Source organism: Microplitis mediator, chromosome 8 (assembly GCF_029852145.1).
Source record: "Microplitis mediator isolate UGA2020A chromosome 8, iyMicMedi2.1, whole genome shotgun sequence".
NCBI classification, from domain to species: domain Eukaryota; kingdom Metazoa; phylum Arthropoda; class Insecta; order Hymenoptera; family Braconidae; genus Microplitis; species Microplitis mediator.
The window spans coordinates 7074004-7088016 of record NC_079976.1 but is presented as its reverse complement, the minus strand read 5'-3'; the positions used below and the strand labels follow the sequence as shown (position 1 = coordinate 7088016).

Genomic DNA, 14013 nt, shown 5'->3' with positions numbered 1-14013 from the left:
ATTAATTCAAAAATTCATCCATCGAAAATTTTTCCTTCGAATTTTACTCAAAATTTGTTCTTTAAAGTTTGAAAAGAGAAAATAATTTTTTTCAAAATTCCCGGTTATATTTATTTGAAAAAAAGTTATAAATAAATTCTTTTGTAGTTGATAATTATCAAGAAAAAATAAAAAATGAATTTCTAAAATTTAATTAAAAGAAAGTAAAATAAAGACGGAAAGTTATTTTTATTTTAATTAAGAACCGTCTAACGAACTTGTAAATTTAATTGGGACGTACATAGGTAGTAAAGTAACAATACATATTGTTTAGTTAACAAATGTCTTTGGTCCAGTACTCATCAGTCACGAGTAGTGAGCAATTATTATTCAAAAAGTGAGTGCGTGATTGAATTAATATATTTGTAATTTATTATTTATGACCAATAGTTCATTAATCAAGTGCACTTGATAACTTAAATATATAGATATATATATAGAGAGAGTAAATATAAGTATATATATTTATATATATTGGGTGATAGTTAATATTTGAAGATAATTCGTACAACATTTCTATTTTTCTATGACGAATTCTTACGTTACGTGACCAAATTCGCAACCATGTCTAGTGGACAGAAGGATTCACGTTATGCATACATTGCATGTCCTTTGCATGATTCAAGTAAGTGTAACATATATATATAGACATATATATTTATGTATTTTATATTTAGATAATTTGATAGTTTAGCTGGGATCGGTAGAAATTCGTTGGGAGAAATAGGGTAGAAAATTTTACAGGATTTTTTTTAAATATTTTAGTATTTATTCGTATATGACATTATGTATGAGAATAGTATATATATGAGAAGACATATTTTAGGAATTTTTTATAATAATTCAGGTACTTTAGACAAATTTTATGACTAGAGGATTTAAGAAATGAAATTTATAAACGCGACGAGCGAAACTAAGAGCGGATTTTATAAAAAATTTTTTATTTTATACACACAAAAAAAGGAATTTTTGGTGCAAGAAATTCTTTTCGCGCCTCAAAAAATTTTTGGTTCCAATTCTTAATGCAAAAAATTTTCTTGGAGCGATTAAAAATTATTTGCGCCAAGAAATCGCTTTTTTGTGTATATTTATAAATTGGGAGAGATAAATTTAAGGAAAAAATATTTTAGTGCATGGAAAAAGTAAAGAACTTCGATTTTACTGTAGGATTTGAAGTTTTTTTGGCTGGTAAAAATTTTAGGTGTAAATGGTAAAATTTAGTTTCTATATTTTAATTGTGCGGTAAAATTTTGTCTGTATTATATTTATGCTGAGATTAGGTACTGGCGTAAAATATGAGTCAACTTTTAAAATTACCAGCTATTTCATTTTTTAGTTGCAGTAATGAAAAAATATTCAGTCAAAAAACCCGTTACTGTCACGGTAATTTTTTACGCGGATTCAAATAAATTTAAACCTTTGTCTCTGGCGTCTAAGCTATTGGGTTTACGTAAAAGTTACTGAGGACTTTTTTTTATAAAGAATTAAATTCTCTACAAAATTTAACTGAAGTATTTTCAGCGTATCTTTGATAGTTTGACTATAAATTTAATTTAAAAGTTCTAATAACGCTTAAAAAGACTCAAGTGATTTCTAATACAAGTTCAATATTTATTTTTAAAATATCTCGTTAATTATGAACTTTACAAAAAAATTAATAAGAACAATTTTTATAGATAATTAAATTTCCTACAAAATTGTGCTCATTAATTTTCACCGTATCTCTAATAGTTCATCCATAATTTCAATTTAAAGTTATTCATAAAGTCCACCCATAAGAATATTTCAAAAACCATCATCTCTTTCTATAATAAAAAATTATATCAAAGTATTATAAATAAATTTCCTAATTAATTCAACAGCAAAACCTTGAACTCCTGAAAAAATTTTACTCTCTACCCTCAAAATAACTTTCAAATTAAACTTCATTAATTTATAAATTTTATCTCTACCCGAATCTACGAAAATTAGATTAATCACTGAGATTAATAATTCATTACTTTTATTTATGAGTGGCACAATATAAAGTTAATTATTTAATTTCGTACACACATAATTTAAACTGACACATTTACGGAGCTACAAGTTGTATATTAAAACTATTTATTTATTATACTATACTATACTGAGAGAGGGCAACCCGCCAACGAGGAAGTGATAACGTCTGTTAAAGGTCAGGCATTGAGTACCTGCAGTGATATTTTAAAAAGTATATTATAAATTCAATATTTCGATTTAATAATAATAATTTATCTACTTTTGGTATTTATTTTTATACCTTATATTTTTCAAAACCTAAATTATGAAGATTTAATTGAATATTTTTCCGCTCTAATTTAAAAAAAATATAACTTATTATTATTATTATTATTATTATTATTATTATTATTATTATTATTATTATTATTATTATTATTATTATTATTATTATTATGACAAAATTTAATTAAGTTAGACAAGTGATCAATATTTTTTAAACTCTCTAGGGAAATCAATCAGTTATTTGAATAAAAAATATATATATCTATATATATATATGTATATTATTAAGTGAATGATTGAAATTATAGTTTAGTTGTAAGTTAATAAAAAAGCCTTGTGATATTTATAAATGCGTATTTACCTTGTTGATCTATTATTAAGTACAGTAATTTTAGTTTTTAAACTCTTGCCAAATATATACGTAATATCTATACGGATAGAATATTATTAAGTGTCATATCATTTTGAGTTTACTACTAAGATAAATAAATATAATAGCAATGGTAGTAATTACTTGTAGTAAAACTAGTGATAGAAAAGTTAAACTCGAAAATAAAATATTTATTTTGATAAATCAAAAAAAATTTTTCGAAATTTTATTTATAAAAGTTTGATAAAATTTTTTTTGTAAATTATCTTTGTAATTATTGATTTTTTTTTTTTTCTTAAATTCTAAAAAGCCTTTTTTGTAGAATTTTCAATTCTCTACAAAAAAAAGTATCCAATAATTTTCTTAAAACTGAATAAACATTGAGATACTTCAAATTTAAAATTTCACGAATTAAATATGAAAATTTTGGGTTATTTACACTGTAGAAATCGGGAGTAGATTAGGTTGGAGTGATTACGGATTTTATTTAAATCCAAATTCACTCCGTCACTTGGAGTTTAAAAAGAAAACGGAGTTATTTCGGAGTAGTCTAGATTTTATTTGAATCCGCATTCACTCTGATTCGAAGTTTTTACATTTAAATAAACTCCCTTGTGGAGTAAATTTCACTTTGAGGGGATCAAATAAATTAACAGTCATACGCTCTGCATTTACTCCGGATTTAATCCCCGTTCATTCCGCAAATTTTTACCGTGTAAAATAATTAAATTGTTATTCAAAAATTTTAATTTTAATAATAATAATAATAATAATAATAATAATAATAATAATAATAATAATAATAATAATAATAATAATAATAATAACAATGATGATATAATAGGATTACGTGAAGAGTTTATAGCAACTCAGGTATATATAATATCAAAGAGTTTATGTGGTATGTCAAGTTATTGTCGAGTTTGCTTTGCTCAGTTGTTTGAAACCTCTAGGGATTATGCAAGTCTCAACTGTGACTGACAATGTTTTACATTAACCACATTATGTATCAAATATTTATATATATTCTCAAAAATTACTTATTAGACTGAATTAATGATCCTGAAAATTACAATCATCAAATTTCGTTTTTTTTTGTCAACAAATCAATTACAAAAAAAAAAAAAAAACTGAAAATATGCACATTTAGAAAATTAAAAAAACTACACCCGCAATTTTGTCAAATACTTTTTTTTTTATACTTTATCGTTTTGAAAAATAATCAAAAAATTATTAGATGTCGGCTAACATCAGTAGGTACTAAATTATCCATATTTAATTTTTTATATTTAAACTTGCGGCTCAATAGACAAAAATAAATCAAATGTAAAACAATTGAGACTCAATTAATATTCATAAAATATTTAAAAATTTATCAAATTAAATTACCGCAGAAATTAATGTCAAAGTTCATTGATCATCTTAAAAATATAAATATAAATTTTAAAAATATCTTGCAGTAAAAAAGTCGCATTGTCGTAATAAACGATACTATTATCAAGATTTAATATTATTTAAAGATTAAAAAAAAAAAAAAAAAAACATTTTTCAAAATTACGAACCATTAAATATGAGGAAAACAACTTTAATATTACAATCTAACTCGATACAATTTAATCGTGCATGACATGTTTAATACTTTTTTTTTATTATTGTTATTATATGTTTCTATTATTATTGTTATTGTTTTATCTCAATAAAATCACATAAGCTTGCCAAAATATCACTCGCCGGAAGTAATATAAATCTCTCTTTGGAATCTCAAAACTCGAAAAAAAAATTTAAAATGAGCACAGCCAATTTTTTTCATTATTCTCTAGTGACTTTTATTTTATATACACACATATAGAAAAATATATATACATACATATAATGTATATCTATATCAACGAGGCCATCTTCGCCATTGAACTCAACTCGTATATTTTATTTTACCTTGACCGTAACACCGTGACTTGAAAAGCTCCGCGACTATCGTATAGTAAGCTTTATGTTACAGTACAGTTCAATAGCTTTTAATACATATATTATATGTTTTACTATTTATATTGTGATATTTATTAAATATTTAAAAATAAAAAAAAAAATATTTGTCTTTTATGCTTTGGAAGATAAAAATTTTTTTTTAATTTTCATTTCGCGTTTCAAATAAAAATCTTTCAGATCTTTATTAAAAGGTTTTTTTTATTTACAGAAATAAATTTTAACAAAAGTATATATATATATATATATATATATATATATATATATATATATATATATAAGCTCCTGAGTTGAAAGCTTTCAAAAGCTCGACATAATTTCTCAAAAACTTTTAAATATGAAAATTTCTAACAATAGATTTTTATCTAAATGATTTATTATAAAATTTCTTTCTAAGCTTCCGGTTATATAAATTTATTAAAAAGTTTTAATTATTTAGTTAGAGATAAGGGAGATTGAGGCAAAATGATCTCCTTAAGAAAAAAGGACTTATATGTAACATAAATGTAAGCCCATTTCGTCCCCAGGGACTCGTTCTACCCCAGTCGTTCTACATGACTGACTTAATAGAGATATTTTGAATAGTCAATCAAAAATATCGTAGTTTTTTTTATGAATGACATTAAACTTGATTTGAGTAATAAAAATATTTTTATGTCTGTAAAAGTGAATTTATTAAAAGTGAAATGGAAGTTTATCACCAGGAAGTTATAAAGGCTGAATGTATTATGTACTAAGTACTCTTACGATTTTAAATTACCGAGTATTAAATACTGAAACTTGAGAAAATATATTTTCAAAACAACCCTTGTAAAAATAATTGTTGGAGAAAGGTTAAAAAAGTGTTGACTAATCTAAACATCAACACTTGATACAATGAGGAACTTTTTTTAACGATTTTCAAACTTATGGAAATACACAGAAAACAACAATTGACTAAATACTACAAATTAACAGTTTTTAGTGCAAAATACTTTCAGAAAGAACGGATTTCGAACTAATTCTGAACATTTTTCGTTTTAGCATATCTTAATAATATAAAAATATTTATTGATTTTTCCCTTGAATTTTCAAAAGTTTTAAAAACGTTCAAAAAAAGTTTGTTTTTAGAAATTTTTAGAAATTTTATATGGACATTCCATGAACGTTCCAGAATCATCACTTTTGACTTTTTTATGGACTAAAAAAGGCATTCCAAAATCACTACTTTTGCATCTTTTGTAAACTAAAGACGTTCCAGAAACATGCCAAAATAGTTCAAAAATCACTACTTTTGAATTTTTTATAGAGCTAAAAAAAACGTCCATAAAAAATTCCAAAAAAGTTCCAAGAACGTCTTTTTTCGACTCTAAGTTTGCTCATAAAAACTTTTTTTTTTACCATCAAATTACTAACGTTTCAAAAAAGTTCCATTCGAAGTTCTAATCTGTCTCATGTTTAGAAGTTCTACATGCGGAACTTTTTTGGAATCTTTTTGTAACGAATTTTTTTTACATGGGGTGTCACGTTTTAAAGTTTAGAATAGTTAACACTTTTTTAACAATTTCTTCTACACGGGAAATCAATGCTAAAGATTAATAATTATTTAACAAAGAATATATTATAATCTAAATAATAATAATAATAATCATGTATTAATTATTTGCTGGATAAATATTAAATCAAGAAGGAAAAATAATTGTCCTGCTAAAACATTTTTCACTTTCAAAAAATGTATCGTAATTAATCACAGATTTATCTTTTATTTAAAATTTAATAAAGTAAACAACTTAAATTTCGAACTCTGTCCTTGTTTCTGGCACACTAGTTGTATAGCCGCAGTTATTTCCAGTGATTATGTGCAAAACACCTGGGCGGTAAATTTAAAATAAAACAAAATAAAATTACGATTTTAATTCATTTTTTAATTTAAAATTATTATAATTAAAACTATTGAAACAATTTCCCATATTATTGAATTAATAAAATGAAAAAATAAAGTTGTACTGTACTTTTGCGACCGCTACTATAGTTATCAAGTGGCTAAACTTCTGAAGATATAAAAACTATAATCCGTAAAAAAAATAATCCAGATCTAACGAGATCTGATTAGATCAACAAGGATCTAATTTTAAAAAATTTTAAATTTACATTGACCTTCTAGATCTCTTTAGATCCAAAAAAATTAACAATAATACCCAACCCCATTAATTTCCTCTAGCCCTCTTAGTTACCGCGACGTCCCGTTTTTTTCTCCTCAAGGGCAATAATTTTTCCCAAGCCCCCAATGATTTATTACCCCGGCCTTTTTTTTTAACTAAAAAAAATGAACATCCTATCGATTGATAAATTCACGCATCTGAAATCTACAAGGTTGCCTCCTCGAGTTAACGTAAATCCGACCACGTGAGTTGACTCTTTCCCCACTTATATAAAATCTACCTGAGAGCGTCGCGACGACTTTGTACTCCCAGTACGAGGACGCGTCTCGTCCAGGTAACTTTATACTACTCCCTTATCAATAACCAGCCCTTATTTATTTTTTTATACATTTATTTACTTTCTTACAACTTAATATCCTCAAATGTATATCCCCATACCTCAAACTGTCACATTTAATATTAATTATAATTGACTATTCGCTAAAACTTTCCACGTGTAGTTGAGTGAGTTTGCAAACTTTGAGACATCTATTTTATTATTTATTGACTTAAGTAATTGTTATCAGCCTTGACATTGTCAACAATAATAACAAGCAAAAAATATTTATTAAAAAAAAAAAAAGTAATAAATTGTCATGACAAATAATAATAAAAAATCTAAATGATAAAATCAGTAAAATGTCATTTTATTTAGTGAAGTGAATTAGAGCCAATTGTTAAAATGATAAATGAAATTACAAATTTTAATTAGGAACCTTGAATTAAAAGCACAAATTATTAGTGTGTGTTTGTAAACATAAATAGATATTACGCTGTAAATAAAAATAAACAATAGTCAAAATGAATTTGATGTTTCGTAAGAACTTCAGTGGGGAAAAAGCTTCGGTTGGTGAAACACGATCAGGTATTACGGGTGTATATGGCCCGTGTTTGCCGGTAGCTAGTGCACCAAGTGGAGGTTTAACGGGACCTGGTGGTGCTCGGATTGGTATTCGCCCAAGTATTGTTAATGCGAGTGGTCGTGGTCCTATAAGACGTAGTCGTGAATTTGGTTATTCACCGATGGATGACCATCCGACCCATGCATATCGCACTCATTTATTTCTTTCACCGCCTTCAGGTGCCGTCGAAGAACCGACTGATCGAATTGGTCCTGGTCCCAGACGAAACTCATCTTCCCATGTTATTAAATGGGGAGGCGGTGGAAATATTAATAGTAATAATAACAATAATAATAATAATAACAACATCAATAATAATGTCGTGGGAACCAAGAGGAAGCAAAGCAATCAGACCAAGGACATTTCGGAACCACCGACTCCTACTGCTTCCAGACAGGTATGTATCGATTTATTGCCTCGATTGGGAATTACATTTATTTTTTACTGCTGGGTAATTACTTTTTTAGTAAGAAATTCTTTTAAGACAATTTTAGAATCGCTTTTGGTAAAGGATCAAAGCTAAGGAGGATATGGGGGATTAATTATTTGTGGTGGGGGTGAGAAGGCTAGATTTTGGCTGAGTGTTTTTTTTAAACGATGTTTTTTTTAGAAGATGGGTGATGAAGATCGTGGGCGTGTCTCAAGGACGGGAAAATTCACTATTATTAGATATACATTTTCTTGCTCGGGAGTTTAAAGCGAATAAAGTGTCGTGATGTTGGAAATTACGGTGGAATTGATGGTTTAATTTCGTTGGAATTTTTGTGGATTACATGGAAATATTTAATGGGAAATAATGCAATTGGAATTGAGGAAGGAGATTTTGCTTTTGGAATTTTTTATAGAAGAAATTTTTATTTTATATTTATAAATTGGGCGAGTTAAATTTGAGGAAAAAATATTTTAGTGCATGGAAAAAGTAAAGAACTTCGATCTTACTGTAGGATTTGAAGTTTTTAGGGCTGGTAAAAATTTTACGTGTAAATGGTAAAATTTAGTTTCTATATTTTAATTGTACGGTAAAATTTGAGGCTTATGGTAAAATTTTGTCTGTATTATATTTATGCTGAGATTAGGTACTGGCGTAAAATATGAGTTAACTTTTAAAATTACCAGCTATTTAATTTTTTAGTTGCAGCAATGAAAAAATATTCAGTCAAAAGACCCATTACTGTCACGGTAATTTTTTACGCGGTTTCAAATAAATTTAAACCTTTGTCTCTGGCGTCTAAGCTATGGGGTTTACGTAAAAGTTACTAAGGACTTTTTTTATAAAGAATTAAATTCTCTACAAAATTTAACTGAAGTATTTTCAGCGTATCTTTGATAGTTTGACTATAAATTTAATTTAAAAGTTCTAATAACGCTTAAAAAGACTCAAGTGATTTTTAATACAAGTTCAATATTTATTTTTAAAATATCTCGTTAATTATGAACTTTATAAAAAAATTAATAAGAACAGTTTTTATAGATAATTAAATTTCCTACAAAATTGTGCTCATTACTTTTTACCGTATCTCTAATGGTTCATCCATAATTTCAATTCAAAGTTATTCGTAAAGTCCACCCATAAGAATATTTCAAAAACCATCATCTCTTTCTGTAATAAAAAATTATATCAAAGTATTATAAATAAATTTTCTAATTAATTCAACAGCGAAACCTTGAACTCCTGAAAAAATTTTACTTTCTACCCTCAAAATAATTTTCAAATCCTTTACTAATTTATAAATTATATCTCCACCCGAATCTACGAAAATGAGATTAATCACTGAGATTAATAATTCATTACTTTTATTTATGAGTAGCACAATATAAAGTTAATTATTTAATTTCGTACTCATAATTTAAACTGACACATTTACGGAGCTGCAAGTTGTATATTAAAATTATTTATCACATTATACCATAAAAAAATTAATAAGAACAATTTTATAGACAATTAAATTCCCTGCAATATTTCGTTCATCAATTTCTACCGTATCTTTAAAAGTTCATCCATAATTTCAATTCAAAGTTTCCATAAAATCCACCCATAAAAATTTTAAATTTTTAAATACTTTAGTTTAAAAATTAATCAATAAATTCCTGCCCCAAACAAATACCTGTATACCACACATATATTTACGTCTCCATAATATCTTCAGTTAATCTTTTTCAACCTCAATCACCATTAATCAAAAAAATCCGTCCCTAATTTCGCTTCAAATTTTTTTTAAACGTAACCACACACTAATGGTTAGAAAAAATCGGTCATTCCTCATAAAAAATAATCTGCCAAACGTATCTCCAGAGCAATAATTACCCGACTCACTCAAGCAAGCTAGAGTAATTGACCATGATTGTGAACTTTATCGCACAATCTCACAAGCGCGAACTTTATGTGACACACGTGCACGATCCCGATAGGATAATAATAATAATAAAATTAGCAACCATTGTTCCTGCATGCATGACTACATCCCTTACATAAAATCATTATTATTATACAGTATAATAGCACATATATAGTTAAATACATATATAGGTAATTCCAAACACCAGTTCGACTGCCAGATGACTAAATCCAAATTCATTTTTTCCGCATTAAAGGAAACGATATATCGTTACTTTGAAATAAAATTTTATCGCGTGTTAAATAATTTTATTAATAGTTCTTTTATTTATTTATTTTTAATAATAATAATAGAATAAAAAGAACTGTCCCGATGATTTAAATGAACAGAGATGTTTATATTTATAGTAAATAAAAATATATAAATTTATATGCTTGGACATTAATCTGTCGATGTCATAATATATCATTTGGTTGCTAGTAGATTTTATCGACTCGATAGTACTGTTGTACATATATATGTATATATATATATATATATATATATATATATATATATATCATTACCTATATCGTAAACTTTATATACAAGTGAACTCGTTTAAATATTCATATGTTGGTCGTTGGTAAGCCTCAACGCTTTTACAGTAGATGTAAAAAGTAAAATCTTTTTATAATACTGAGCTTAAAAAAAAAAATAAAAATAAAAATGAAAAAATGGAGGCTTTATTTTATTTATTAAATTTAAAAATGGAAGTGAGAACTAATTTATATTTTTTTTTTAATTTCCCGCCAAATTTATATTTTATTCAAAGATATTGATAGGAGTCATATATTTTTCCAACTTTCCATAAAAATGTAAATTTTAAAAGATTTGAATTTATTTAAGTGGAATTTCAAAAAATTTTTTCGAACGTTTTGCCTGAAAAATTATTTTACGTCATTTCTGTTAATATTTCATATAAATTTAATAAATCAACGGATTTATATAAACCTTTGAAAAATTGGTTATTTAAAAATTTAGATTTTTATTTTATGACCTTAGTCTAGAATTTTGAATTTTATTGGCAATTTTTTATAGGTGTCATTTAGCGGTAATAGAACTGGAGGAATATACACACCGCTGGTAGTTTCTGGTAATAGTCCACCGAGAGGTGAACCAATATCACTTGCAACGCTGGATCGTGACTGTTTTATCATTCCATTAGCGTCTTTGGAACGTTTCCTTCCAGCTGGAGTCCCGGTAATATTTTATTGCTTTTTTATTTTATTTTATTTTATTTTTTTAGAGAATTTTATGATCACATTGATTTGACATAATTTTTTTTAACGCTGACTATATAGACAAGTTTTATGATAAATTTATCAGAAATTAAATTTCCTCTAGTTTGAGTACCCACATCGATATATTTGAAAATGTGACTCAAATTGCAAAGTGGCGGCTATTTATATTACTATTAATTAATTAATGGTGTAATTAATAACTTGTTGAAATGTATAGTTGTTGGTACTCATTTTACGGGAAATTTTATCAGCTAACGAGATATATGTTTTTTATTTGATAATAATCAAATCTAAAAAAATTGTAGCGAATGTAAGAGAATGCGGAGGAATAAATTTTGAGATTAAGGAACGAAATGTTTGTTTGTATTTATAGCATGCACCGATAGCAGATAAAAAAAAACCAGGAAGTCCGTTATCAGTTTTGGAAGTCGAAGACCCTAAACAATGTGTGCTGGCGCACTTTATGACGCCTCTTGAGCCACTAGATCCTATCGTTGAATCACCAGTTGCGATGCCGTTAGTACTGCAGAGAGATACCGCGGCTGAATTAATTGCGGAAATTGCACCCTCAGCGTCGCAGAGCATTTTGTTGACTAACATGGAAAGGAATGGTAATCTATCCGGATTTATTATTTACTTTTAATAATTTCTGATTTGAATAAAAATTCAAATTTATTCAGATTTTAATTAAAATTTTTCTCTGCTAAAATGAATACTGATTCTTGTTAAAAATTCAATGCCGAGTACCCGCATCCCAATATTTGTACTACACAAAATTTTCGAAAACCGAAATTTTTGAAAAAAAATTTTTTTTTTAAAGTTAAATGTAGATTTTTAAAGTCTATTAAATGCCTAGTAAAATGAGTACCCACATCCCAATATTTGTACTACGGAAAATTTTCAAAAATAAACTTTTTGAAAAAATTTCTTTTTTCTAAATTTGAATGTGGATTTTTAAAGACCATTGAATGCTGAGTAAAATGAGTACCCACATCCCTATATTTTTATTACATTAAAATTGAAAAAAAAAATTTATAGTTTATGAAATTTGAGTTAAATGCATATCTACTAGCCAATATTTAAAACAAAAAATAAACTATTATTTACAGCGGATTTTCCTTTTATAACGTACTATTTAATAAATAAACATAATACGGATCCCGCTGATTTTTATCAAGAAGTTCAATGCGCAGCATTAAGAAAATTCGATCCGCGAGACCTACGCTATGCTGCGAGTCATACACTCGATTTGTTCAATGAAGTCGCAACGATAGCGCGACCGCCTTTAGAACCACCTGGTGGAAGACCACCGATCCCGTCCACCGGATACATCGTATCTATTTTTAAAGTCTTCGAGGGTGATGATGGCCTAAAATTTGAACAAAATTGGCTCTACTGGACCGGTAAATACTTTTTTTTAAATTATCTAACTCTATGTACTTATCGACACTAAATCAAATTTTGTTTCGCAGGAGCCCGAATGATTTATCGTTATTTACCTAAATCCGTAGGACTAAAACGCATAACACTTCACAAGTCAATGTCACAAGGAGACAAAATGTATTTACTGATATGCGAATGTTCACAATTACAGGATAATTTATCAGCGGCGGCAATTTTGTTACCAGCATTAAGAGCGCGTTTGTGTGGTTACACAGGACTCTATCGACCGTCAGTATGTTTCTGACTTGGCAGTAAAAAATAGTTTATTTAAGTAGTACGTAACAAGGAACCAGAATCAGTAAAAGTAAAAATAATTTTTATCGACTGCTGATAATTACTGAGTCGGTAAGAAATATTTTTAATAACTGTACAGTTGAAATTTTCTATCTTTCATTCCAATTTTAATTATCAGCTTTAAATAATTTTTCATCAGTCACTTCTAAATTCTACATTTATTTGTTATCGACTGTTGGTTTCAATTCAGTCAGTAAATAATAATTTTTATGAATCATGCCGTCAAACTCTGCAGGCAAAAAGTATCGATGAACTGTACTACCAAATGATATCAATAAATTAATATATATATATATATATATATATATATATATATATATATATATATATATATATATATATATATATATATATATATTAATATAAATTAATTTTATCGACTGCGCTATTAAATTCTACCGGTAAAAATTATTTTTATCGGCTGCGCTACTGAATTCCGCCGGTAAAAATTTATTTTATCGACTGCGCTAGTAAATTCTACCGGTAAAAATTTTTTAAATCGCCCGCGCTATCAAATTAATCACTTGAAAAAATTAAATTTTCTACAAAAATAAATTTTATTTTAATTTTTTACCGACTGAAATATAACTAACGGTCGATAAAAATATTTTCTATAAAGAATGAAAAGTTATCAGAATTTTTTCCCGATAACGATTTAAATTAAAAAAATTTCCGCTCTATATTTGTACGACTAAATAAAAATATAAATTTTCAGCAACTTTTGAATCGTGCATTAAGATTTTGTCTACGCAAACTAAAAAGTAATAATAATAATAATAATAATAATAATAATAATAATAAATTAACGTATACGACATATCATATTCAAATAAGCTGTGATATATTTTATCACAATCACGACCATCGCTACTAGATAATAAAATAAATAATAAATAAATAAAATTGTAATAATAATAAACA

General features: G+C 26.6%; 1 protein-coding gene across 2 annotated transcripts; it reads left to right on the top strand.

Moving 5' to 3' along the window:
• The first annotated feature begins 131 nt into the window (after positions 1 to 131).
• Positions 132 to 14007, top strand: LOC130672979 (uncharacterized). 2 transcript variants are annotated; one of them, XM_057477803.1, is made up of 7 exons: positions 132 to 376; positions 612 to 664; positions 7916 to 8133; positions 11153 to 11314; positions 11729 to 11966; positions 12465 to 12758; positions 12828 to 14007. In XM_057477803.1, exons 1-7 carry the CDS (start codon positions 321 to 323, stop codon positions 13040 to 13042), a joined length of 1236 nt encoding a protein of 411 aa, XP_057333786.1. In that variant the 5' UTR covers positions 132 to 320; the 3' UTR covers positions 13043 to 14007. The 2 variants fall into 2 exon arrangements, with proteins under 2 accessions (XP_057333786.1, XP_057333785.1); XM_057477802.1 differs by lacking the exons at positions 132 to 376; positions 612 to 664 and having other exon boundaries at positions 7136 to 8133.
• The last annotated feature ends 6 nt before the right edge of the window (positions 14008 to 14013 follow it).

Bases quoted from the DNA above. Each gene is read 5' to 3' on its own strand.
- LOC130672979 (XM_057477802.1), top strand. From the start codon at position 7,636: ATGAATTTGATGTTTCGTAAGAACTTCAGTGGGGAAAAAGCTTCGGTT. The intron at 8,134-11,152 runs GTATGTATCGAT...AATTTTTTATAG, and splicing joins CTCCTACTGCTTCCAGACAG to GTGTCATTTAGCGGTAATAG. The intron at 11,315-11,728 runs GTAATATTTTAT...TTGTATTTATAG, and splicing joins TCCTTCCAGCTGGAGTCCCG to CATGCACCGATAGCAGATAA.